The sequence below is a fragment of the Hippichthys cyanospilos genome, chromosome 1, assembly GCF_059441005.1.
Source record: "Hippichthys cyanospilos isolate Australia breed blue-spotted pipefish chromosome 1, RoL_Hcya_1.0, whole genome shotgun sequence".
NCBI lineage: Eukaryota > Metazoa > Chordata > Actinopteri > Syngnathiformes > Syngnathidae > Hippichthys > Hippichthys cyanospilos.
Genome location: NC_142369.1, coordinates 10,960,256 through 10,984,531, shown reverse-complemented (window position 1 = coordinate 10,984,531; position 24,276 = coordinate 10,960,256). Strand labels below are relative to the sequence as shown.

General features: G+C 38.8%; 2 protein-coding genes across 2 annotated transcripts in view; both read right to left on the bottom strand.

Moving 5' to 3' along the window:
* The window catches only part of fras1 (Fraser extracellular matrix complex subunit 1), a 164,421-nt gene that overhangs the window by 23,431 nt on the left and 116,714 nt on the right, over positions 1-24,276 (bottom strand). Inside the window, exons 34-46 of the mRNA XM_088417752.1 lie at positions 24,054-24,086; positions 23,294-23,425; positions 21,809-21,937; positions 19,863-20,128; positions 18,800-18,951; positions 13,875-14,037; positions 13,576-13,708; positions 6,863-7,047; positions 5,383-5,536; positions 2,683-2,949; positions 2,108-2,296; positions 1,921-2,040; positions 1,134-1,313 (exon numbers count right to left, since the gene is read on the bottom strand). Coding sequence (XP_088273878.1) covers positions 1,134-1,313; positions 1,921-2,040; positions 2,108-2,296; positions 2,683-2,949; positions 5,383-5,536; positions 6,863-7,047; positions 13,576-13,708; positions 13,875-14,037; positions 18,800-18,951; positions 19,863-20,128; positions 21,809-21,937; positions 23,294-23,425; positions 24,054-24,086 — 2,103 coding nt within the window. The remainder of the gene's footprint in view (positions 1-1,133; positions 1,314-1,920; positions 2,041-2,107; positions 2,297-2,682; positions 2,950-5,382; positions 5,537-6,862; positions 7,048-13,575; positions 13,709-13,874; positions 14,038-18,799; positions 18,952-19,862; positions 20,129-21,808; positions 21,938-23,293; positions 23,426-24,053; positions 24,087-24,276) is intronic.
* On the bottom strand, positions 9,218-10,848 carry LOC148429105 (E3 ubiquitin-protein ligase TRIM35-like). The gene has a single exon (XM_088417740.1). It carries the CDS (start codon positions 10,814-10,816, stop codon positions 9,383-9,385), a length of 1,434 nt encoding a protein of 477 aa, XP_088273866.1. The 5' UTR covers positions 10,817-10,848; the 3' UTR covers positions 9,218-9,382.

Below are 24,276 nucleotides of genomic sequence, written 5' to 3'. Positions count from 1 at the left end.
CACAATCTGGATCTGGAAAACTGTTCAAAAGAGGAATTGGAAACAAAAAAAAAGTTTGAATTTTCCCCCAAAAACTTAAAAGCTGAAGACAACTTGCAAGTTTGGTATCTTAGCCAGATACCTAAAGTCAAACGAGCATTTCACAGGTCACATAAACATAATTTTTAATTGCTGAACCGCAAATGGACCCTGACCCATAGTTTGGACACACAAGATCTAGCCTCAGAATAAAAACACTGCAACAGAACTTACGTATGTTTAAATTGATTTGATTTTTTTGAAATTATGTGGACAATATTCACTTTTCGCTCAGAAACAGGTGTTGTTCTTAAAAAAACCTACAGTATGTTCTCCTGATTTTAGGCAGACTCATGCTTGTATTGTAGATAAACACAATATTGTGCGGGTCCTGAAAGACCAGGAAAATTCTCTGGTTACCTTCGAATCCATTTGTTTTTGTTTTGTTGAATCCAAGCGTTAATATGACTTTTTTTTTCTCGCTTGCAATTGTTGCAAACCAATTGCCTTGTGCGTCCTCACCCTTTTACGCCTGTCATCCTTCATCATCGTAACGAGACAATAAACTCCCCTCCGACTAAAACGAACACGCTTTCTTATTAACGAGACAATTTGGAAAAATAATCATCGCTAATTGTGAGAGTAATGACGCCGCATCACTCTGCTATTTAGTCACAAGAGGCCACAAGAAGCATTACGCATTCTTCACAAATGGTAATGAGCTACAGCCGGGTACTGAAATTTGCTTTTAAGGAGCCGAGAGATACTTCGACATCAATTATGGTAGAGTTCTACCGAGGAGAGAAGACAAAGAATTCAGAGAGCTGTCCATTTCAACACCTTTCATTTTAAAAATAGGAGCACAAATTAAAACGATCAAGGCAGGACAGTTGAATTCTTGAAGCTTTGATCATCAGCTCGATTATCTACCGTTCTTAATTGTGTACCACTTTGAAAATGTCAAGAGAAGGCAGGAACTGGATGGATTTGTAATAACGCGAAGTGCAAAAGCCTGCGTCCAATTCTAAGGTCCAAGGAGAATTCTGTAATGTTGGTTTTCAACATTATTTATCAGTAGCGATTGTTATAAGAGAATGCCATTGGATTGAGCCTACCAGGGTTGGCAGCATGTTCCAAGTGTCCCAGGCCGGTCTGCTTGGTGACGCGGTAGAGCAGCTCGCCAGGTTCGCTGTCTTGGTCGCTGGCCGACAGCTGCAGCGTGGTCAGTTTCTTCACAGAGTTTTCGTCCAGGACCAGGCCTTTGTTGACCACCACTGATGGAGGCAGGCGGTCCTCTGCGGGGGAAGACGGAAGGACATTAAAGACGAAAACACAAAGTGTTCTTTCCAATCTGTCTGGTAATTGCGGTGCAGATTTGGTGGCAATGTTTGAAGGGCCCCAGAAGGTTACCAAATTATTTCGGAACCAGCTCTCAAAACGTTTTGGGGTGAAGGTGAAGTACAATATGTCAACTATTTTTTTCTTTATTTTTTCCATTGGTCTCTGTGCGGCCTGCAGACCATGATTGGGGACACTATTTTAAGACATGGATCCTTGAGACTCTTCATGGGTTAACTCATGATAGACAGGTCTACCAAGTTTCATGTTTTTGAGAGATATTGGCTTCGGAGGGCTGAGTTTTCAAATCATCCTGGGAGGCCCTACTGAGTTTGAGTAAATCGGAAAGAAATGAGAGGGAAAAGATAAATGTGGACTGACATAAGCTGCACAAAAGCGGGGAAGATGGATGCCAGCGAAGAGGGAAGACGCAGGCGGGAGACTCGCGGGGAGGCGGCGTGGCGGGAAGCGATACGACAGACGTGGAAGCGTCCAAGGAAGACCCAGCGAGAGAGGAACGATAAGAGGCAATCATTTCAAAGTAGGAATTTGAACTCAACCTACCGAGCACGCTGATGAAGAAGGACTGGTCGATGAGTTTGTTGCCTTGCGGGTCCACCAGGTTGAACTTGAATGATTGGCTGCCTCCCTTCTCACCTTTTTCGTGGCTGTACTGCACCAGTCCTGCAAAACCACAATAAACCAAAGTGTTGGAATGAAGACTAAAACGCTCGTCGATCTTTTAACAAACCTTTGTTGACATCTTCCTGTGTAAAACTGCGCACGGGCCCCTTGGTGGAAACTTTCTCGAGGCCTCCGCCACCGCTCAGCTGGACTTTGCCGCTCGGAGGATCTTTTGTCATGACGTATCGCAGCTTCAGACTGTCTGAGTCTATGTCAGTAGCCTTCAGGTTCTGTTCGGTAATCTTGGACGAAGAACCTGCAGGAAATAGAATACATCTTTTGATGTCCTAGAAATGGTTAACAAACGTTGACACCACGTAGGGCTGCGCAATTAATCAAATTTTAATCGCGATTACGATATTGGCTGCCACGATTAATTAAGGTTGATCATTGGCGACATTAATATTTAAAAAGAACTTTGTCATCCTACCACCAGGGGGCAATGTTTCCTACATGCGTGACAAAAGCTTCTGCTTTTCTCACCCTAATACAGTGGACTGCCCAGTTACAGCGTCCCTGGCGTACGTTTATATACTGCTTGATTAAAAAAAGGGCAATAAATAGATGTTTGACCAAACATGATGAATAATTGTGATTAATAATCATGATTTAAATTTTGACCAAAATGATAACGATCCTCACCAGCTGGCAGCTGAAGGCCTCTGTTTACGGTCATGCGTGGCCCCTCGCTGCGGGTGACGTCCATGGTGAAGCGCAAACGTCCTGTGGTGTGGGCGTGGACACCATCAGTGACACTGAAGGCCAACTCGTCCACACCGCCGCTGACCGTCTCAGGTGTATAGACCAGCAGACGGTCCAGGACGTCCTGGTAGGTGAAGGTGGACCCCTGCGCGAGGACGCGGCCGTTCTCCAGCGACTGCGAGTAGAACTGACGCCGACGGAGTTTACCTGAGGGGATAGGAAGAAAAGCTTTGAAAATGTGTGAAAAATGTCTTCGCGCTTCTTCCTGCAGTTCAAACTAAACCTGAAGACTGCTTTGAGATGTGTCTCTCTTTCTCCTTTGGCAAAGTCAAATAGAAACAAACTTGAACAAGCAGTTATTACCTGCCTTGTGCAACTGACTGCCCTGACCCAAAATTTCTCAGCATTGTCACAGCATGGTGGCAATAACAGAGCGCGAAAAAGGAACATTATCGTAATTCTTATTTTCATACTAAAATAAAAGCGGTTTCAATCATATTGTTCCTTTGTTGATGCTCAATCATGGAACGCAGGGTGGAAGTTGAATTTAGCTTCTGACATAGCACCACAACTGTTGCTGTTGTGCTTTGAATTTTCTTCAGATTGATACGTATGACTGAATGCAAAATTCTGTCACTGTGTGAAAACTGATGGCATCCTTTGCTGGTTTCTGGTTTTCCCGCGAGGAGAGCGGCCAGGAACCTACACCTCCTAAACGCTCCTTCCAGTTCAAATTCTGTTGGTCACTCTTTTATTCATTTGGGTTTGCCCTAGGTAAAAAAGTCATTGCTGCCCTGAAGGGTTGGAGGAGACATTTGGTAACAATATAAACAATCGGTTTATGTTTGTGAGGAATGCAATTCAGAGTCCATGCTGGTATCTTTTTCCTAAGGAACATCATTTTCGTTTTGCTTTTGTCCTTTGGTCGGGTCACGAAGACGTGAACCCGTTGGTCGGATCACGGGCCTCTTGCGGCTGCTTGGGACACGTCAATTCCTTTTCTTCACAACCAACAGTAACAAAAAACATTTTGTCTAATCTACCAATATACTGATCGTTTAACAAGCATACCATCTGATTGCATAACAAATATGGGATAACCTACATGCAATGATTCTAACACTGCTCGAAAAGGCACAGATGCACATTGTCCCAAAACTGTAATGCTGTATTTTTTTCTTATTTCAGGCAAGCACTTTTGTTTTCGCTGGTCTGGCTGTGGCAGGCAGGATTGAAAGGACAATTTCGCTGCGAAAACATAGTGTTTGGAGGTCAGCTAATTTGAGTGTGTGTCATGCTGTTTGCGTGTGTGTGTTTGAGAAATGGCTGCAGTCAGCTTGCAATGGATGCCTTATTTTCAACTTTGTGTGTATGTGCATTTCTTAGTTCCGCCTCAGTCATTTACTATCCACACCATGGAAGCTTCACAGCACATTAAAGTGGGTATTTGTGTGTTCTTGTTTTTGCTGTTGGTGGGGCTCGTATTCGAGGGTTTACCATCTTTGTGGGGACTTCTTGTCCTTGTGGGGACATTTTGGTGGGCCCCACTGGTCTAGATTTATTTTTGAAGGTTGGTTTTAGAATTTAGATTGAATTTAACTTTGATTTTGTGTGTGTGTGTGCGTGCGTGTGTGCGCGTGTGTGTGTGTGTGAGTGTACACCGGCAGATGTCCAAGTCTAACTTTAGAGGTGTTGTTTTACTAATCCAAGGGAAGTGAACAGAATGACAATTTCATTGAGTGGTATAAAAATACTATACATATGACAATAAAACTCTTGAATCTTGAATCTATTAAAAAGGCAATTTTAAAACAAAAAACTGACCTGTGTATTTTTAGAAATTGATTCTTGAGATTGTCCACTCATGATCGGCCTGCATACAATTTTGTTTTATTTCTCTGTTAAATGTGGTCAGGTGGCTGAATTTTCAAAACCTCCCCAAAAGGTTTGTCAACGTCTGCTGGAATATAGTCATCGTAAAATGGCTCTTTCAAACCAAATGGCAGACCTTTGTGTCTTTTCGAACACTGACAACAATTCTTAAGATTTTTGCAGGTCTACCGATGATAAACATGCATGCCATGGGTTCCTGCCAGTGTCCCTCAAGGTTCACTATTTTTCCGTAGGTGGGGTTTTGAGATTTTCTATGTATTTCTATGATTTTCTATGAAATGTATTCAGAAGATGCCAATTTGCGATTTTATTTGCGATTTCTTTTTCACTTGCGAAACCCAATGAGATCCTGTGGCGATTAAGGGCTATACAAATACATTTTCCAAAGTTTAAGTCATAACAATCGCTGGAAAACGGTCTTAAAATGCACATTTCAAAACCAAATGGCGAACTTATCTGTCATTTAGCGAATGACACATTTCCTAAACAGGACTCTTGAGTTTGTCTTCAGAACTGCCTGAAAATTATCCTAAAAAATATCCTAAAACGGCCGTTCCAAAGCACAATGGAAGAGTTCGGGTGTCTTTCTGAACATTGATGCTTGAGTGTTTTTATCAGTGTACTCATGATGGACATGCTGACCAAGTTAAATGAGTTTCAGGGGGCTTAATTAACATCCCCCTAAAATTGAATTAGCAATAGCATATCATTGTGACCCAATAGTGTCAAATGTGTTATGGTGCTGACCATAAGATGGCGTCCTGACGACGGTGAACAGAATCTCATTCTCAGGCGTGTCCTGGTCCAGGACGCTGAGGGACTCGTTGGTGACGACCACCCCGGAGTTCTCCTCTACGTGGATGCTGCTGACCGACACCAGAGGCTCGTTTTGCCGTTTGCCCTGTCGAGCGAGCGAAGGAGCCAGAGAGAGAGAGAGAGGACCGCATTAATTCATCTGGAAGGCTCGGACGTGGCGTTCATCAGCGGTGCCGACAGGCAGTGATCACTCGAACGTTAGTGGGAAGGTCACGCTTGACAACATGAATGAATGAAGGCACCTCTGCCAAGGCTTAAACATTTGTCACCGGCTGGAATCAATGAGTGGCTACCATCCACCTTCATTTGGGGTGCCAGGGAACAGAAAATTGCCAGAAACGCATGGTCGTAGACAACCACATTGAATCTCACTTGGCAGCCTCTGCATCAAAGTGCCAGATGGAATGGAACAGGACCGTTTACTGCAACAAATGAATGTATGCGCCAAGTCGACGTAGTCTGAGAAATTTAAGTACGTAAACTTGTAATGACTAGCAGATCCCTGTAGATGGGGGCATTGCATCACTTTGGATTTGAAATCAGCATAGTTTTTGAGTAGAAGACAAAGATTGGAAGGGGAACAATAGCTTCTTAGGGAGATAACAATGCCGAAAAGAGGACCATCTTAGGCACCTTAGATGTGAAAAGAGTACAGTATGTATATGCGTGGTATATCTGAATAAGGTGTGTGTGTGGTGTTGGTGAGATAAGAGTAAACAGTTTATTGAGTGAATGTTGAATGACGAGGAAAAAAGCCGCTGATGTTTAATTTGAGTCACGCACATTTTTAACTATATATCTGTGAACTAGGACCGGGCAATGAATTGGATTCGATTAATTCGTCTTTCTAAAAATCAATAATTTGAAAATGAGCTAAGTTGTGAAATTTGAGGGTTTGCACAATAGTTTACAATAGTTAACTACTTAATTATGTTGACGCACAAACTTTGAAGAAAAACTTATGAGCAACTCATTGTTGTACTTGCATATGTAAAGCTTGTTTTCTCTACTTTTTAGTCAGAAAGCAACCCATTTAGTCTGCTGCTGATTGCTAAAAAAACATGAAATACTTGAAACAAACTTCTACTGGTGAAAGACAAGAGTCGACACATCCTTTCAAAAAGTTTTGTCCTTCTATTGTCTCTGAACACAATACACACAACACAATCTTAAAATATCAGTTAGAATGTTCCAAATGTTCCATTTGTTTTGCTCCCTAAACTTTACTCTAAATCAGACCGCCATTGAACATAGTTTGGCAACTGATGTATACATAGACAATTCCGTTTTAAATCAGGTAACAGAATTACATCATCAGAAATATGTAAATAAAATTTGAAGCCAGCATAAGTTTTGTTGTGACATTCACATATTTTAAAATCTAAGGACAGGTCAAACTTCCTCTCATTACCTGGATGTCGATGTTGACGTTGAAGGCCTCTGTCTGGCTGTGTCCGTCGCTGACATAAAAGCTAAAGGTGTCCTGCTGCGCCGACTGGCCCGCACGCTGCACGTAGAAGATGTGGTCGGACATCAGGTCCTCCACGGAGAACGGCGTGCTGGGCGTGATGGATCGCGAACCTCCCACAGATCCGCCTGTTCAACAGAATTGTACATGTGGAAAGTACCCCCCAAAAAAGTATTATATAGGATGCATTTTCACTAAACCGGCCTGATATCTCCAAAACACAAAATCCAGATACTGATATATTTAAATTCTACACTTAATTCCCTTTAAAATTATATAAAAATTATATATACCGTATTTTATTTTATAAGGCGCACCCACAAACATACTTTCAAACTTTTTCAATCACAAAATAGTAATGATCAAAGTAATAACAATACAGTGATCCCCCCCCCCCTACTTTGCGGTTAATGGGGGGTGTCAACCCCCGCGAAGTCTGAAACCCGTGAAGTAGGGTATCACTTCCTAGATTTCTATGTATGCCCCAATATAGCCGCAGTAACTATAAACAGTCCTTTTTTTCCGTATTTTATTTCCTTTCTCCTATTATTCAACATTAGATTATCCTTATTAGCATTATTAACATTATTGTATATTCATTAAATAACTAATATTACTTAGTTTGTTGAGAATTTGTTCTCAGGACTGGTTATCTGCACCAAGACTGCGGGGAAAGAGTACGCAAGTCATCACGTTGAACTCCACATTTATTTTGGCTTATGTATGGTGTATCATGTAGTATCTGTTGAATAATAAATCAACAACAATGTTAAAGTCAGTCAACTGACATATAAACACTTAATCTATGAATTTACTGTATTTTTAGCCGACATTAGCGGGTTAGCAACAACTAACAACAACTACTAAGTATAAAGTGCAACCTCTACACAAACGAACACATAAACACAATAAACGCTCATCGCTTACTAAACATGGGCAGTAGCGTGCCTTATCAACATAAATGATAATAAACATATAAATATGAGCTTACGTTGTCATTCACTACGTCACCGTAACGAGCCGAATGACGCACAGAGAACTTAAACAGGAAACGGAAATGCAACGCGACCCGACAAATTAAACGCATGCATTTCAAAATAAGATTAAAAACGTCACGAACTCTGACGCTTGAAGAATTCTTAACATAGTTATTAACTAATATTACTTCATTATTTGATGAATACAGTACTGTATAATGTATTTTTTTGCTTTTTTTCAATTTTTTTACATTTTTGCACATTTTTTAAAGGATTTTTTATTTTGAAATATTTTTAATTTTTCCTGGAAAAACCTGCAAAGTACTGAGACCGCGATATCTGAGACCGTGAGGTAGGAGGGATCACTGTAATGACTCAAGTAATAACTCTAAACTCTCAATAGCATAATAACTCAATGTCAATATAAGCAACCTTATTCAACTGTAAACACACAAAAGAAACAGGTCAAGCTTACTTTTATCAGTTCATTCCCCATCTACGAATCCCAATCTCAATTTCGATTCATATATAAGGCGCACCTGATTATAAGGCGCACCATCAGCTTTTCATAAAAATTAAGGCTTATAGGTGCGCATTATAGTGCGGAAATACGGTAATATAAGGAGGTAGCTCAAACACAGATGAAGTTAAACTTGGGATGTTGCCAAGGTAAAAAACACATTTAATGTTTTGGCGCATTCATCTTTTTCAAATGCCCACAGCAACCAGTACTTTAGGAGAAAGATGACCCAAAACGACTCAACCCCAAAATGACTTTTCCGTGAGGCTTACAATTCATTCCTGAAGCATAATTGTTGGATTCTGTTTGATATCGTGCTGGAGGGTCGCATCACGGTGTTTCTGACTTATATTATTGGCTTTGTCCATTTATCTAACTCATTTGTGAAATGACGTTTGAGACGAGGGAGTCCGGAGCATTCTATGGCAACTTCAAAGGGACGCCTTCGCTAGCTTGTCGGATGAAAAAACTCCTTAGCAAAGGTGCACATCAACTAGTAATCACTTATTTTCATATATTTTGATTGCAATTTGAACTTTTTGGCTGCTGGAAAATTAAAAGTCGACACATTAAGGTGCTTACTTTTTTATAAATCCAAAAAGGGACATTTCTGAGGAAAATTAATATTTTTGTCATGAACTCAAAACTGATACAACCGGCATAGTCTTGGTTTCATTAAAACATGTCATATCTAATCAAATAAATATTGAAGGAGGTAACTACATATTGAACTGTTTTATTGAACAAACTGAAAATGAAATACGTCATGGCAATTTCATGATTTATTACATTTCCGCAAGCAAAACATTTCACTCAATTGAGTTCTTTTTACACAGTTCGTCAATATTCTTTATTCTTGTTTTTGTTGTTCCTTTGCAGATCTATCAGTGTCAACTATCTCCTTGGTTATCTCAATCAAAACAAATGATCAGATTTCAAACGTGGAAGCAAAAATCTCCAACATCATCACTGACTTGGAGTGGTAACGCGAGGGGCAAGTGGAACGATTTGGAGAGGGATTTTATCACTTGTCATAAAGTAAGGAAACATTTTCATGTTGTCAGACAAAATCGGCCAATCAGAAGGATTGCTTTTCCACAATTGTGTGTTTGTAAGAGAATCGGAGAATGAAAGTGTTTTTTTGTTTGAGTCCACTTCAATGCGAATCCTCTGCAGTTTCACTGGCGGATTCCAGGATCCGAACGGGGCAAAAGACTTTGTGTATTTCTGATCATGACGTGCAATTCTAAATCCATTCAATTCACTTGGCAAAAAAGGGTCCCCCCACGCCACCCCAAGTCTCCAGTCACTGTTGTCTCCCACCTCAACATCCCAGGTGTGTGTCCCCGAGGTCAAAGCAGAACCCAGCACACAATTGCATTCGGACCTCGCCGGATTCTTTGGAAACGACTGTCTTTTTCCAAAGCTCACGCCGGTCAGATCTTCAGACAGGCTGAGTCCTGGATCGGCCGTGTTTGGGTCCAGAATAACAGGACTGTAGTAGACCATCTCTTTCATTCGTTCCCACACGCTGAACTTCAGGTTGCCCACATGTTTGGCTTCGTCCAGCAGAGCTCCTGCCAGGGGTTCGGGCTTGTCAGGGAGCTTCCGGATTCTGCTCATCGCAGTCTTGAAGTTCTTTATGAAGGAAACGGGGTCTGAGGTCAGCTGCTCCTCTGTGCTTCTGATAGCGTCTGACAGAGTGACTATGTCTCTGCCGAGAGCCTTGATCTTCTCCTTCGTCCTCTGAGTCTTCTTCTGCATTTCGTCCATCAGAGCAGACAACCTGGCCTCCTCTTCAACCTTCAGGAAGTGATGAAGCTCCTCGAAATCCTTTTTAATCTTGCTTTCCACCTGCTCCATCTGATCCTTGAAGTACAGCGTTTGATCATTGCAGTTGTCTCTTTTTTCCTTGTAATCTTTTAATCTTTCCTTTGCATTGTGCAGACCTTCCTGGAGTTCCTCTTTGTGGCTTTTGACAACTTCATAGATGGAGCAGAACTTGTGCCCAAAGTGGAGTTTCGTTTGTTTGCAGATGAGGCACACAAGCTCCTGGTGGTCCAAACAGAAGAGCTTCAGTTTCTCCTTGTGCAAGCTGCAGATGTCCTTGGACTCCTCCGAGGCTTGCGAAAAGATCTCCTCGTGCAAGCTGCGGCTGTCCTCGGACTCCTCTGAGACTTGTGAATAGGACTCACAAACATGCCTCAGGGCCAAGTTCATAGGCAGGTCCATTGAATTCATCTCTGTCCTACACATTGGACATGTTGGATGTCCTTTCTGCTCCCACCACTGCTGCACGCACGCACGACAGAAGCTGTGACTACACTTCAAAATGACAGGATCTTTAAAGAGGTCCAAACAGGATGGACATTGGAGATTGTCCCCAACTCTTGCAGCCATGTTCCATGTGAAGACGCAGATTCGGTCTACAAGCTTCAAACGTTCACCCTGGGGAGCGCCTCAGTGCATCTGCCTCAGTCACAAGTGAACGGATCGTTTGGTGTGTAAATATTCCCCAGGGTCACTTCCTGGAGCTATGCTTCAATCGATGACATTTGGACTTGTTGTGAACAAACTTTAATGCCTTTATTATCGTAGAAATGTGATGTTACAGGTGCCAAAGTGCAAAACTAAACAAGATAACGGTTGGTGAGAGGAGTGGCGTGTCAAAGTGGGAGTTTGTCACAAATTTCAAGCTGACATATGTCCGAATGCCCATCTTATTTTTTTGCTACAAATTGTGATTCATGACACTGCTAATTTCTGACATGTTCCCAAATACATACTTTAACATGCTAAATTGCACTTCCTGCTCGCTTGAAATGGACTGGTATTTTTTCTGATCCGGTTGGTCAAACATTGATGGAATGCTTATCATAGAATATTATAGGTGCAATCTGCCTTGAACAATAAACCAGCAGTGAAGGGAGTATCAGGTCACACAGTTGTATATTTATACAGTAGCATCATCTTAAAAAAATATTTTTTTTGTTTCGATACAGATGGTGCGAAACAGGACCATTTTCTAAAAGTTACTTTTTCAATGATGCTAACTAATTAATAGTCAAAATCTATGGTGGTAAATACTATTAAAGTAATTTAAGAGCTCATTGTGACACACACACATGCTCATATATATATATATATATATATATATATATATATATATATATATATATATATATATATATATATACACAAACACACACACACACACATATGTACTGTATTTTCCACACTATATGGCGCACCGGATTATAAAGCGCAACCTCAATTAATGACATATTTTATGACATATAAACTTTTTCAGTCACAAAATAGTAATACTCAAAGTAATAACAATAATAACTCAAATAATAACTCTAAACTCTCAATCGCATAATAACTCAATGTCAATAAGACCAGCCTTGTTCAATTGTAAACACACAAAAGAAACAGGTCAAGCTTACTTTATCAGTTCATTCCCCATCTACGAATCCCAATCGCAATATTGATCCATATATAAGGCGCACCTGATTATAAGGCGCACCATCAGCTTTTTTTAAAAAAAAATGAAGGCTTTTAGGTGTGCCTTATAGTGTCGAAAATACAGTGTGTATGTGTGTATATATATATATATATATATATATATATATATATATATATATATATATATATATATATATATATATATATATATATATATATATATATATATGTGTGTGTGTGTGTGTGTGTGTTTTTTTCCACTAATCCTTGTTTTCCGTCGTACTTTTTTTTTTTTTTACAAATATACTGTATTGCTTGCTCCAGATGCAATTTTATCAGATACTCCAGTGCCGGATTCTGTTGCAGCATCTGACAGCCAGAATGATGGCAGCCTTCATGCATCACTTGGCAGGAAAACAGACGCAGCGAGGTGTCGGGTGTCTTGTTTTGACACCAGGTGATGTTAAACAGGAACGTGTCACGTTGCACTTCCATCATCGTTTGACTCTGAGAGGGTGAGCGAGAGAAGTCTCTTATCTAAAGAGGAACCTACATGGATTTTCAATCAGGACCACTGTGGCGTTAAGGGAAGCCAACTGGAGAGGGGAACATGATGGGGGTTTTGAGGCCTTTGTATTAAAAAAAAAAAAAAAAGTGGAAAACAGGGAATAGTGGCATGCATAATGGCGAGCCACATTTTGCTTGTATGGTCAACTAATAAATGCAATTCAAACAAAACCCCAAATTGGTTCTAAAATGCCTGATTATATATATATATATATATATATATATATATATATATATATATATATATATATATATATATATATATATATATATATATATATATATATATATATATATATATTATCTATGTAAATGTGTGTGAGTTTGAAACTATTTTTCAGGGCTCCATTTGTGGTGAATTTTCAAAACTTTTGAACGACCACTGAAAATGATTCGATTGAACCTAAAATGGCTCCTTCAAAGTAAAATTGCAGATGCCCAGTCATCACACCTGACATGTTGTGCGAGCTTACCCCAGTGCCGTTTCTCCAATTTTATCTAACATATTTTCTTTTGACTCTTAGCCTGCCTTTGACAAATTCCATGTACGGTAATGCAATCTTTCCTCGGTGACCGACTGCTTCACATTCAAACTAATGTCACATATTTTTCTCCGACATTATTTTTGCGGACGACAGAAAAGCATTGAGGGAAAAATGAGCGACTGCGCCTTATGATGTCGCCATGACAGATGAAAGCCAATGGCAAACACCGAGATGGAGGCGGAGGATTCAATATTGCATCGTATTTCTAATGAAACATATCGTGCATCATTGTGACTGCCGTAAATTGTGACAAAATTCAAGTAAATCATTATCGTTACCGAACTGACTCATTTTACATTGTGTCGTATCAGACGGTATTTGGTGTGAATCTTATATCATAATGTGAGTGAATCGTATCACAAATGGAGTCACTTGTGTCATATTTTTTGAATACTGGATTAGATTGTTTTAGATTAGATGACGTGTCATTGCATCATAATTGAAGCAAATCTTCATAAATCAAGTGAATTTGAGTGAACCTCATCAAAACGCTACTGAATTATATCATGCTGTAATGTGAGTGGCATAAATAATGCCACCAAGACGGATTTGGTGAGATAAAGGTGGTGGCATTCTAACCTTGCTTGGTGTTTTCTACGAATCCATACTTGGGGGGACTGACGAGCCAAACCAGAAGGTTCTTTCCGGGCGTGTCCAGGTCGGATATGATGATGTGATTGGTTGACAGCAGCACTCGACCTCCTTCCTGGACCTTCACGATTGACAACCATTACAAATAAATGAAGAGCTAGCATCTTTCTGAGTCTTGGCCAAAATGAAACATTTCACCAAAAATCATATACTGTATATTTCCTGAATACGCAGTAAAATCACTAAAAATGATTGTGATATAAAAATAATGATATGCGCATCCTAACCTTGATTCCGCTGCGCACGGTGACAGAAGGCAGCTGCCTGGCATTGGAGGTGATGGTGATGGTGCACATCTGGTTGTCAAGGCGATTGTTGTCACCGTCGTAGACGATAAAGTGGAAGATGTCCGTGACGGGCTGGTTCCCCGTCTCCAATGAAGTGATGTATCTGACAACACATTGAAATAAATGCCATCCATATTCTTAACGGAATTAACAAACATGTGGCGAGTGGACCGCAACTTGGATGCGGCTGTAGAATCCTCGTGTGGAATGGGTGTCAAAAAAGTTGACATTTTGCCTTAAAGTAACTGATTTCCCCATTGGGTCTCATGCTATGGACTCAAGGCCAACCAAATCATTTGTTGGCCTGCTCCCAAAACAAAAGTTCTCTGGATCAGTGTATCAGAATTCAGTCAGTGATGTCATGATCTCATTGAATCATACTGTGATATGAATCGAATAAATCAGATTGTGTCACATATTGCACAGGTGTCAAACTCAAAGCACATATGCCAGATCCGGGCCGCTACATCATTTTATGTGGCCCTCAAAAGGAAATCGTGTCAATTTCCACGAGCCCTTGCTAAGCTCATTTCTAAAATTTTAACTTGTCATGCATAGTAAATAATACAATTGAGATTTTGCGATATACAGTGGGCCCCCGGGTTACGAACTTAATCCGTTCAGCGGCTACGCTCGTATCTCGAATTGCTCGTATAGCGGGCAATCCAAACCCATGTTAATTCGTGAGTGCGTGCAACGCGCGCAGAAGCCTTAGGTAAAATCATCACGCTGTATACATAAATTAATATTAAGTGACATAATCTACTGTACAGTTGCATTAAATAACAAATACAAAGGATAAATGACTTTTACCTTTGGAAAGACGTGACTTGTGCTGAGATAAGCAGAGATGAGCAGAGATGAATGCTCGAAGTCAATACGGTAAATCAGATATGCTATTGGTCTTACAGTGTCAAAGTAACTTTTTCAGTCAGGGTTTTCTCTACTTCCTTCCATCCCAACCAGCTGTGCCATCAAGCTAGATAAAGGCGTTCGGCCAATAGCATATCGGCACTTCTGTGATTGACGTGTGACACCGGCCAATAGCATCTCCGTGAGTGAGACCGGGTGACCTTAATCGACCAATAGCATATTGGCGTCTCCTTGAGTGACTGATAATTATTTGCACTTTTTTTTTAAACGGTTGGAATGTATTGACATCTTATTGATTAAAACACATTTAAATCTGTGACGATTTTTTGTCCTGCAATCGGCACACTTAATTTCATGTCAACTGTTTTTCCCGACGTGAATTGAGCACGGTGGAAGCGGAGAGGTGGTTGTGTGTGTTGCATTTACTAGGCAGCACACTTATGGCTTGTTCGAGCGTCAGTTCACCTTTGGTTACAACTCACAAAATTGCAACAATGACGCTGTCCCAATGCATATCGGGAGATCGCCGACTAACCTGACATGCAATCTTGTCTAGCAACCATTATATGGCGCTGTATCATCACCCGTAATAGGGTGCAGAGATTAACCTCTTGAGTTAATACGGCAACGCATATAGGCTATTGGTCTTACAGTGTTACAGTAACTCTTTCAGTCATGGTGCAAATCACGGAGATACTAAAACATCATCCTCTTATTTCTTCCTTTACCGCTGCTAGTAATTTTAGAAGCTATGTCTAACAGATAAAGTTTGCAAAGTCTTCAAAACATTCCGTTTTTCACTCATTTTGTCTACTTCCTTCCATCCTGTCCCATCAAGCTAGATAAAGGCGTTCGGCCAATATAGCATATCGGCATTTCTGTGATTGACGTGTGACGCCGGCCAATAGCATCTCCGTGAGTGAGACCGGGTGACCTTAATCGACCAATAGCATATTGGCGTCTCCTTGACTGACTGATAATTATTCGCACTTTTTTTTAAACGGTTGGAATGTATTGACAATTAATTAAAAAAAAAAACACACATTTAAACCAATGACAATTCTTTGTCCTGCAATCGGCACATTTAATTTCATGTCAGCTGTTTTTCCCTTTAGCTGTACAAACACTACACTTAAATGGTAATATATTTAGACACCGTGAGTGAGACAGTCAGTGTGAGATTGTAAGACCAATAGCGTTCACGTTACCGCCGTAAGTATCTATTAATGATTGTAGATGACGCAACTGCTGAATATATTGACGCAGTTAGGCGAGAACATTTCTACATACTCAATGGCTGGTTTGACGGAATGCTCGCAAGACGAGAGGTTTGCTCGTAAGCGGAGGACAAAATTCTCCCTGATCCACGCTCGTAAGGCGGAATGTTCGCAAATCAGGATGCTCGTAAGCAGGGGGCTGACTGTATTTTGGTTTGTTTTGTTGCAGTAACTTCAGGAATAAATCAACAAACTCTTGTCCATTACTTCTGATCAAAATCTATTTTAGAAAAAATTGATTGTTTTCCTCATCATATTGGCCCAATAAGGGAAATGGAGAAATACAGAGCTACAATTGCAGGTGTACAGTATTCACAGACAATAATTGAACGCGACGAGCTTAATGAATCCGCTCACAAGGAGCTGATGTCTGATTTCTGCCATTATTCACTAGGCCACGCCTCTTAAAAGCACACCCGAGTACAATTATATGTGCAATTATACGTTCAATTAATCTCTATGGAGAAAATTGATTCGCTTCATTCTTTGACTTGACTTTGACGCGGAATTTGAGTGAACCGTATAGCACTGGAGTGAATCTTGTCACATCATAAATGCATTCAGCTGTGTCGTTCCCCATTGAGAGTGCCTGAATCAGATCGTATTTTGCAGTAACTTCTATAATATCAGAGATAATTGGAGTGAATAACATCAAGTTGTAGTAAATTACTTTCAATGGAACGGGGAGTATATTAATTCGTATCTGGCATGTATTTGTTAGTGTATGTAGATGACTATTTAACGGACTTGCTGGCACAGAAAAACTTTATAAACTGATTGATCCATTCATTGACTCATTCATAGGGTTTCATTGTTTATGGCTGTAGTCTTAATTAATTGTGGATTAACAACGACAATGCTTTAATCCCCCGCAAAGCAAGAAGAGCATTAAATCCATACTGGTTCCATCATCTCTAATCCAATGTAAATCCTCGTGGAACAATTAGCTACTCTTGTTTTTCTTAGCCGCACATCTCATGCTATTGATGTCAATGTCGTCTCACGAGGACCTCCTGCTAGGGAAGCTCACACCGCCCATGTCGATGTAAACAGTCAGTGATCAAAACTGCACGATGAATTTATATTGTTTACTTTTAAAACGGGCGACGGTCTCACGAGATGAACAAATGTCAGATGAAAGACAAAAAAAACAAAAACAGTCTGTGGGTTCTGATTGGAAGACTGCCACTGACTGAAATGGAAAAGTTTTTATTTTGATTTAGTTCCTGAAATATCTTTTTCTTTGAGAAAAGTTTATATGATCCTTTGGCACACTTTGGTGTTTTTTAATTTTTTTATGTGGTGTGAATTGTAATAGTAAATGGACTTCTTGGACTGTATTGCATCGTTGTAACTGAAGTGAAGCACATTGTAATTAACGCAAATTACATCCTATCATATTTGGCAAGTCAGATGAATCACATTGTAAGAAGAGTCAATTATATCGCAGCGTATGTGACGTCAATTGACAGTTGAATTGAATTGTTTTGTTCTTAATGCATTATGCCAAGTTGGTCCAGGAATTTACATTCCACCCAAAGTTTAAATAACCCAAAGACAAATTGCAAAAAAACATGATGTTTCTGAGTAAATTTACTTGTCCTGAGACCAGGTCTGAAAACCCGAGAAAAGAATGCTTGAAATTGGTTTTCACAATTGGGGCGTTACTGATTCATCGGCTGGCCAATTAAATCGTCCAATGATGGCCATTGGTCAAAAATAATCTGCAAAGAGGCTGATATTTGCTGATTAAACTTTTTGTTTCCCCATCATTTATGACAGTTGTATACAAGAGACAGTAGTGTCATTATTTACACATACATCTATAGCACAACCTTAAAGGGACAATGTGTAAGATTTAGACGGTTTTTCATTACAGACAACAGGAGGTGCTGCATTTACCATTCTAGGCTAGGGAATAAATTGAATTAATTTGATTAAATCATTTAAAAAACAGTAGTTATTAAAAATAGCCAAATTGTCAAATCAAAGATTTGCAAAAGTGCCAGAATGTTGAATGGTTGGTTTACAAGGCAAGTTTACAATAGTTACTAACTACTCAATGAATGTTGATGTATTAAAACTGATTTAAATTCAGTTTATATTATTGTTGTGTGAACATTTTGCACAGGATTTTACTTATTGTCATAAATAGGGGATGAACGTATAAGAAGTGAATTGTATTTGAACATACTCGGAGCGGAGCAAATCGTATTTGGCATGTATTGTATTGAATCGTATCACAGTGTAAGTACCGTATTTTCCGCACTATAAGGCGCACCCTCAATTCATGACATATTTTAAAACCTTTTCCATACATAAGGTGCAGCGGATTATAAGGCGCACCCTCAATTAGTAACTTATTTTAAAACTTTTTCAATCACAATATAGTAATACTCAAAGTAATAACAATAATAACTCAAATAATAACTCTAAACTCTCAATAGCATCATAACTCAATGTCAATATGACCAACCTTGTTCAACTGTAAACACACAAAGGAAACAGGTCAAGTTCATTCCCCATCTATGAATCCTAATCTCAATATTGATCCATATATAAGGCACACCAGCTTTTTAAAAAACTTAAGAATTTTAGGTGTGCCTTATAGTGCAGAAAATACGGTATATTGTATCATGTTGCATAGTAATTGGTGTGAACTGCATGACGACATGGTGACTGTTTACGTGTTTTGGCTAGCTGTTTAAAGCCAACCTGATGGCTCCGCGATTGATGTCGTCCATCGAGAAAGTGGAGTATTCCCTTAGTTCCTGCGGCTCGCGCTGATCCTGAGTCCTGCTCAGGACGCCGTACATCGGCACCGACACAAGCTGAATGCGGATCTGCTCGTCCGGCGACGAGTCGTCCTACCACAAAGAAATGCAGAGAGATCACTCAGGTGGAAACACAACTTGTTTAATTAATATTTCATAATCTTAACTCTGTCAATGCCACCTATTTTCTAGCGCTGTCGCCATTGTATACTTGTATAGAATCAATTATTTTCGACTATTCCCTCCAATAATCTAAAACAAAAAAAACTATTCTTTCTCATTAGAGTTTCTTTCTATCAAATATTGATGTTTATTTTGTATTGTTTAGCAATAAAAAAAAACAATAAACACAGTTAGGGTAGATTACAAGAGTGATGCATGTTGTACTCAGTTCAGTTTTTGAAAAGGTAACATATCATCAGATTAATGACTGTCCAGAGGCAGAAATTTGAAGATTTCAATTGTTTCAATTTAAACAACGGCTGTAAATTACTCCCCAATTATTAAAATGGTTGTTGATTTTATGGTAATTGCTAACAGCTCTTCTATTTTCAGACTCTCCTCCGCCCTAATAGTAAATAAAAACCTCCGCTAATAAGTACCTAGGATTAAATTTCTAGACTCTGCAAACACATATAAATACATCTTTGGGATTGAATGAGTTCATTTGAAAACATACAAAGATACAAGATTATAAATTTGTATTGGGAAAAATGAAAAACTTATATAAATAAAAATACAGAAAATAAAACTTCAAATTGTTGAAAATTATAATTTCATTAAAAAACTATTCAATGAATGTCATTTTTATGATTAATGTTCCGATTTGAAAAATAAAATACCCGTTGAATTCAGCAAAGACATTTGTACTGCCAATGAAAGCTGAATTCTGTAATCATCCAAAACATGTAGATGGTTCTAAACCAGATTATTACAATGTCAGCAGCGTAAATATGGCATGATTATAATATTGTTATGGTTGATGTTCATGCAATATAACTCACCGTGTAGGCCAGATGTGAACGTCTGAGGACCGTACTACTCCTCTTGCCCACCTCCAGGGAAAGTGTGGCATCGTGGTCTCTCTGTGGCCCGTGTCCACCGGCCCCGCCGCCTCCGCCGTCGCCCAGCACCACCACCTGGACGGCGACGGTGGCCATTGAGATGCCGTCGCTGACCGAGATGGTGAAGACGTCGTCGAGGCGGGAGAGGCCGGCGTGGCGGTAAAGCAGCGAGTTGCGTGTCACGTCGGCGAAGGTGAAGATATCGCCTGGTTGAGAGGACAAAGTGGGTGAGCGCTTCCTGTTTGGTAGTGGAGGGCCGTAATTGAGTACAGATACTCATTCTACAGTGGACCCTCGGGTTACGGCTTCCCTGTCTTACGTTTTTTTCGCGTTACGAAGTGAAATACAAAATTTTTTTGTCCTATCTTTACGGCATTTTCCCCGATTTTTGGCATCAACAACTGTCATGACCTGTAGGGTTGGCTGTGCTTATGTTGTTTTGCCTCCCTCTTCAGGTGTTTTTAGGTAATTACTCTGATTTTTTTGGTTGCGTTAAAATGCTTGCGCGCAGGGCTTATTTCATGTTGTCATCAAGCTACGGATTCTGGCATCACTAAGATGCTGGTCAGCGTCATTAAAATGCCGATATGCTAACGATTTGATCTCGTGCTTACACTATTGTATTTATTGTGGATTTTAGCACTTAATTCAAACTTAAGATGGTTAGCCATGGGTCCTAAGATTGCCTGTGGTGTTAAAAGTAGAAGTAAGAAGATGATTAGTATGGAAACGAAGATAATCAAGCGATACAGTACAAAGGAGGCTATGCTAGGCTACCCTTCTAGGGATTGTGGCCATAAGTAGGTCAAGTAAAGGTCACTCATAGGTCAATAAAATTTCATTTTTACTTTAAATATGTTTCATTTATGATGTTTTTTAATTGTATACATGTATATTATATAAAAGTAGCACTTACTATACTATTTTGTGACCAAATTTTTTAATGTGTCTAAATTAAGCTTTTTAACTAATCAATATAGCCCTGTAGCAGTGAGAAGCAAAATGAAGCTCCTCAAGTCAATTCAACAAAGTAACTTACCACAAAAATGCCACACGGTGGCAGCAAAACACAATTTTTGTCAAAATTGAGCTCTTCAATAGAGTTGTGGAACTGAGATGCCCTACATGACGTCAAAGCCCTACTTTTTTCAAAATAAAGTTCCTCAACTTACTTCAACAAACTACCTTGGCAAAAAGATGATTCAAATGGTTGCAACACATTATTTTTGTCTAAATATACCTCTTCAATAGAGTCCTGCGGAAATGAGACTTGAAGATGCTCTTCTACTCTAGTGTCTAAATTAAGCTTTTGAACTCACTTAAATTGAGTCGTGTGCCAACGAGAAGCAAAATCAAGCACCTCAATTCAAGTCAACTTTGTGATACTGAGATGCCACAATGATATTAAAGCAATACTTTTGTCAAAATGAAGCTCCTAACGCACTTGTAGTACCTTGGCACATAGAAGCCACAAGGTAGCAGCAAAGCACTTATTTGTTACAAAATTGACACAAAATTAGATTAACGCACTACTTTTGTCAAAATGAAGCTCCTCACCTCTCTTTAACATAGTTCCAGTTCCTAAGAAAAAGCAGTGGTTATTGTTTGTTTTTAAAAAAGCTCATCAACTAAATTTAAAATGTTTCTTTGCCATCAAGATGCCACAAGATGACGGCAAAGCACTATTTGCTGTTCTGATGAATCTCCTCAACTCATTTCAACCAAGTTCCTTACCACAGTAATTTTGTCTAAATGATGCTCCACAGCTCATTTTAGCAAAGTTTCTTTCGGTCCCTTTTTTTTTTTTTTTTTTGTGAGTAGCATAGGTTGGAGAGTGTGAGGTTTTCTGATGTGATTAATGTCTGCACAGGGGACGCGGTACTCACCGTTAGTCATCCTGACGTGAGCTCCGCCCTGGCTTTTCAGCAGCTCCCCGTGGACCGGAGCCTCCACCAGCTCGAACTCCAATTCATCCGGGGACGTGTCGGCGTCGCTCACCGCCAGCTGCTGGCCGCCTGCAACCAACACCAATATGAAGTCGCGGACACGACAGAATTGAACTCCTCAATAAAATCGTGACAATATTTTGCACATTCACGGAGTAAATGCTAAGAGTGATAACGCGCTCAATGCGCCACATTGTTTTGATTGTCAAGGTTCTTAATATAATAATAAATAAATATCGGTATATAGCAAACAAATGAACACAGAAAACAAAAACTAATGAATAAAAACAACACTGTCATAGTTTATTTGAGTTCATCTTGATCCTAATTTTCAGTTTAAGTTTATTGTTTGTTCATTTTTTTTCAATTTAATTTGGCAATTTAATTTTGGATCGAAATTTGCATTTTTTTTATGTATTTAAATATTTAGTTTACTGTTCATTTTGAAGTACATTTTCTATTTATTTGTAATCTAGTGTTATGATTATATTTTCTAAAATGTTTTATTCAATTTCAATTTATTTTTCCTGTAACTTTATTCGAACTCATATTTTTTCAAATTAATCAGATTTTAATGTTAATTCAGTATGAGTTTAATTTTTAATGAAATTCTTTGAATGTTAATGTCTAATCCATTTTTGTTCCGATGATTAATAACACATTCCTTTATTTTCATTTTATTTTATGGTTTGGCTGTTTTTATTTTAATTTTATATATTTATCAATTATATTTTTACTGTACTGTTATTTAATGTGTTACTATTATTGTTGAGTTTGAAGTACATTTTCCATTTATTTGTAAATCAGTGTATGATGTGATTTTTTATTTTTAAATGTTTTATTCAATGTCTATATTTATTTTCCATGTGACTTTTTTTAATCAAACCTCATATCTTTTAATTAATCAGTTTTTAATGTTAATTCAGTATGGGTTTAATCTTTAATTCAATTCTTTAAATATTAATGTCTAATCCATTGTTGTTTATTCATTTGATTAATTTCAACATTCCTCTATTTTTCATTCTATTTTACGTTTTCATGTGAATTTTATGTATTTATCGATTATATTTTTTTTACTGTACTGTATGATTAAACTTACTTTAATTGTTAATTATTTTGTAGTTCATGTTTAATTTTTGACCCAATTTAGAAATTTTCAGTACTTCTTAATGTAATTTAATCCCCATAATTCCCTCATAATTTTATTGTTATTTTTAGTTGATCATCTTTTTATTCATTTTTAATTGATTGTTTGATGGAACTCTTGCTTTTGATTTCAAAAGGGACGTTTCCTTTTAAGGTTTTGCTTCTATGACAAAATTGTGTCTTTGCTACATTTCCATCCAAAAGAATTACGGGTACTCCTTTCCAAACGAAGTTACGATTCAAAAGGCAAACATTTCACACGTAAAAAGCGTTCCTTACCCACGGCGGCCTGCCCGCCCATGCTAACTTCCAGGAAGGGGTCCAGAACCTGGAACATGGGCGGCTGCTGGTGGTTGGACAGCAGCAGGATGGCAAAGTCTAACTCTGGAGTTGTGTGCTCGCCATCAGACACTTGACATACACATGCGCAAACACACAAACACACACGCGAAAAAATTAATCAACCTCCATCAAAGCCCCATTTGATCAAGCTGTGTCCTTGTGAAATTCGGTTAAATGAGATTTGTATTTTATGGGGAGTCATCAAACTTTGCTGACATTCGACTGAAAACAAAATTATTTAAAGTCTACGCTCATCCATCTGTCTAGGACACGTGGTTTGAATTCCATCAAGGTATCCTGGAAATGCTTAAAATGCCTAACACATTTCATTTTGCTGAATGAATCTAGCTTAGGGGGCTGCATTATCAAACAAATCGAAGAAGTCTTTGTCCAGGGGAAAATGGTTGACTTATGCTGTTTTTTGGGTATGAGAAAAATGACTACCAAATTTCAAGTTGTGTGAAACTGGAAATGGGGAACGAATTATTAAAAAAAAAAAAATGCAGAAAATACCCATTTAGAATTTCTTTGGATCAATCCTTCAGAAAAGATGCCTTGAAGTGAAGGAAAATAAAAAGTAAAAAGTGGCAAAATTGGTAAAATATGAAATTCAAAGCAGGGAGAGTAGGGAAAAGCCAAAGGATGAGTGATAGAGGCAGCAGGTGGATCTCGATTTGATTTAAGTCAAAATATTTACCAGTGAAGTAGACACTCAATGACTCTGGCAGACCTGCAGGAAATCATGAAAAAAATACTGAGAAATATCTTTATCTTCACTCATCTCTACTGTACACACACACACACACACATATATATATACATATATATATATATATATATATATATATATATATATATACATACATATATATATATATATATATATGTATATATACATATATATATATATATATATATAT

What these genes read in the sequence shown, in the direction of transcription:
- LOC148429105 (XM_088417740.1), bottom strand. Translation starts at nt 10,816, where the DNA reads ATGGCTGCAAGAGTTGGGGACAATCTCCAATGTCCATCCTGTTTGGAC.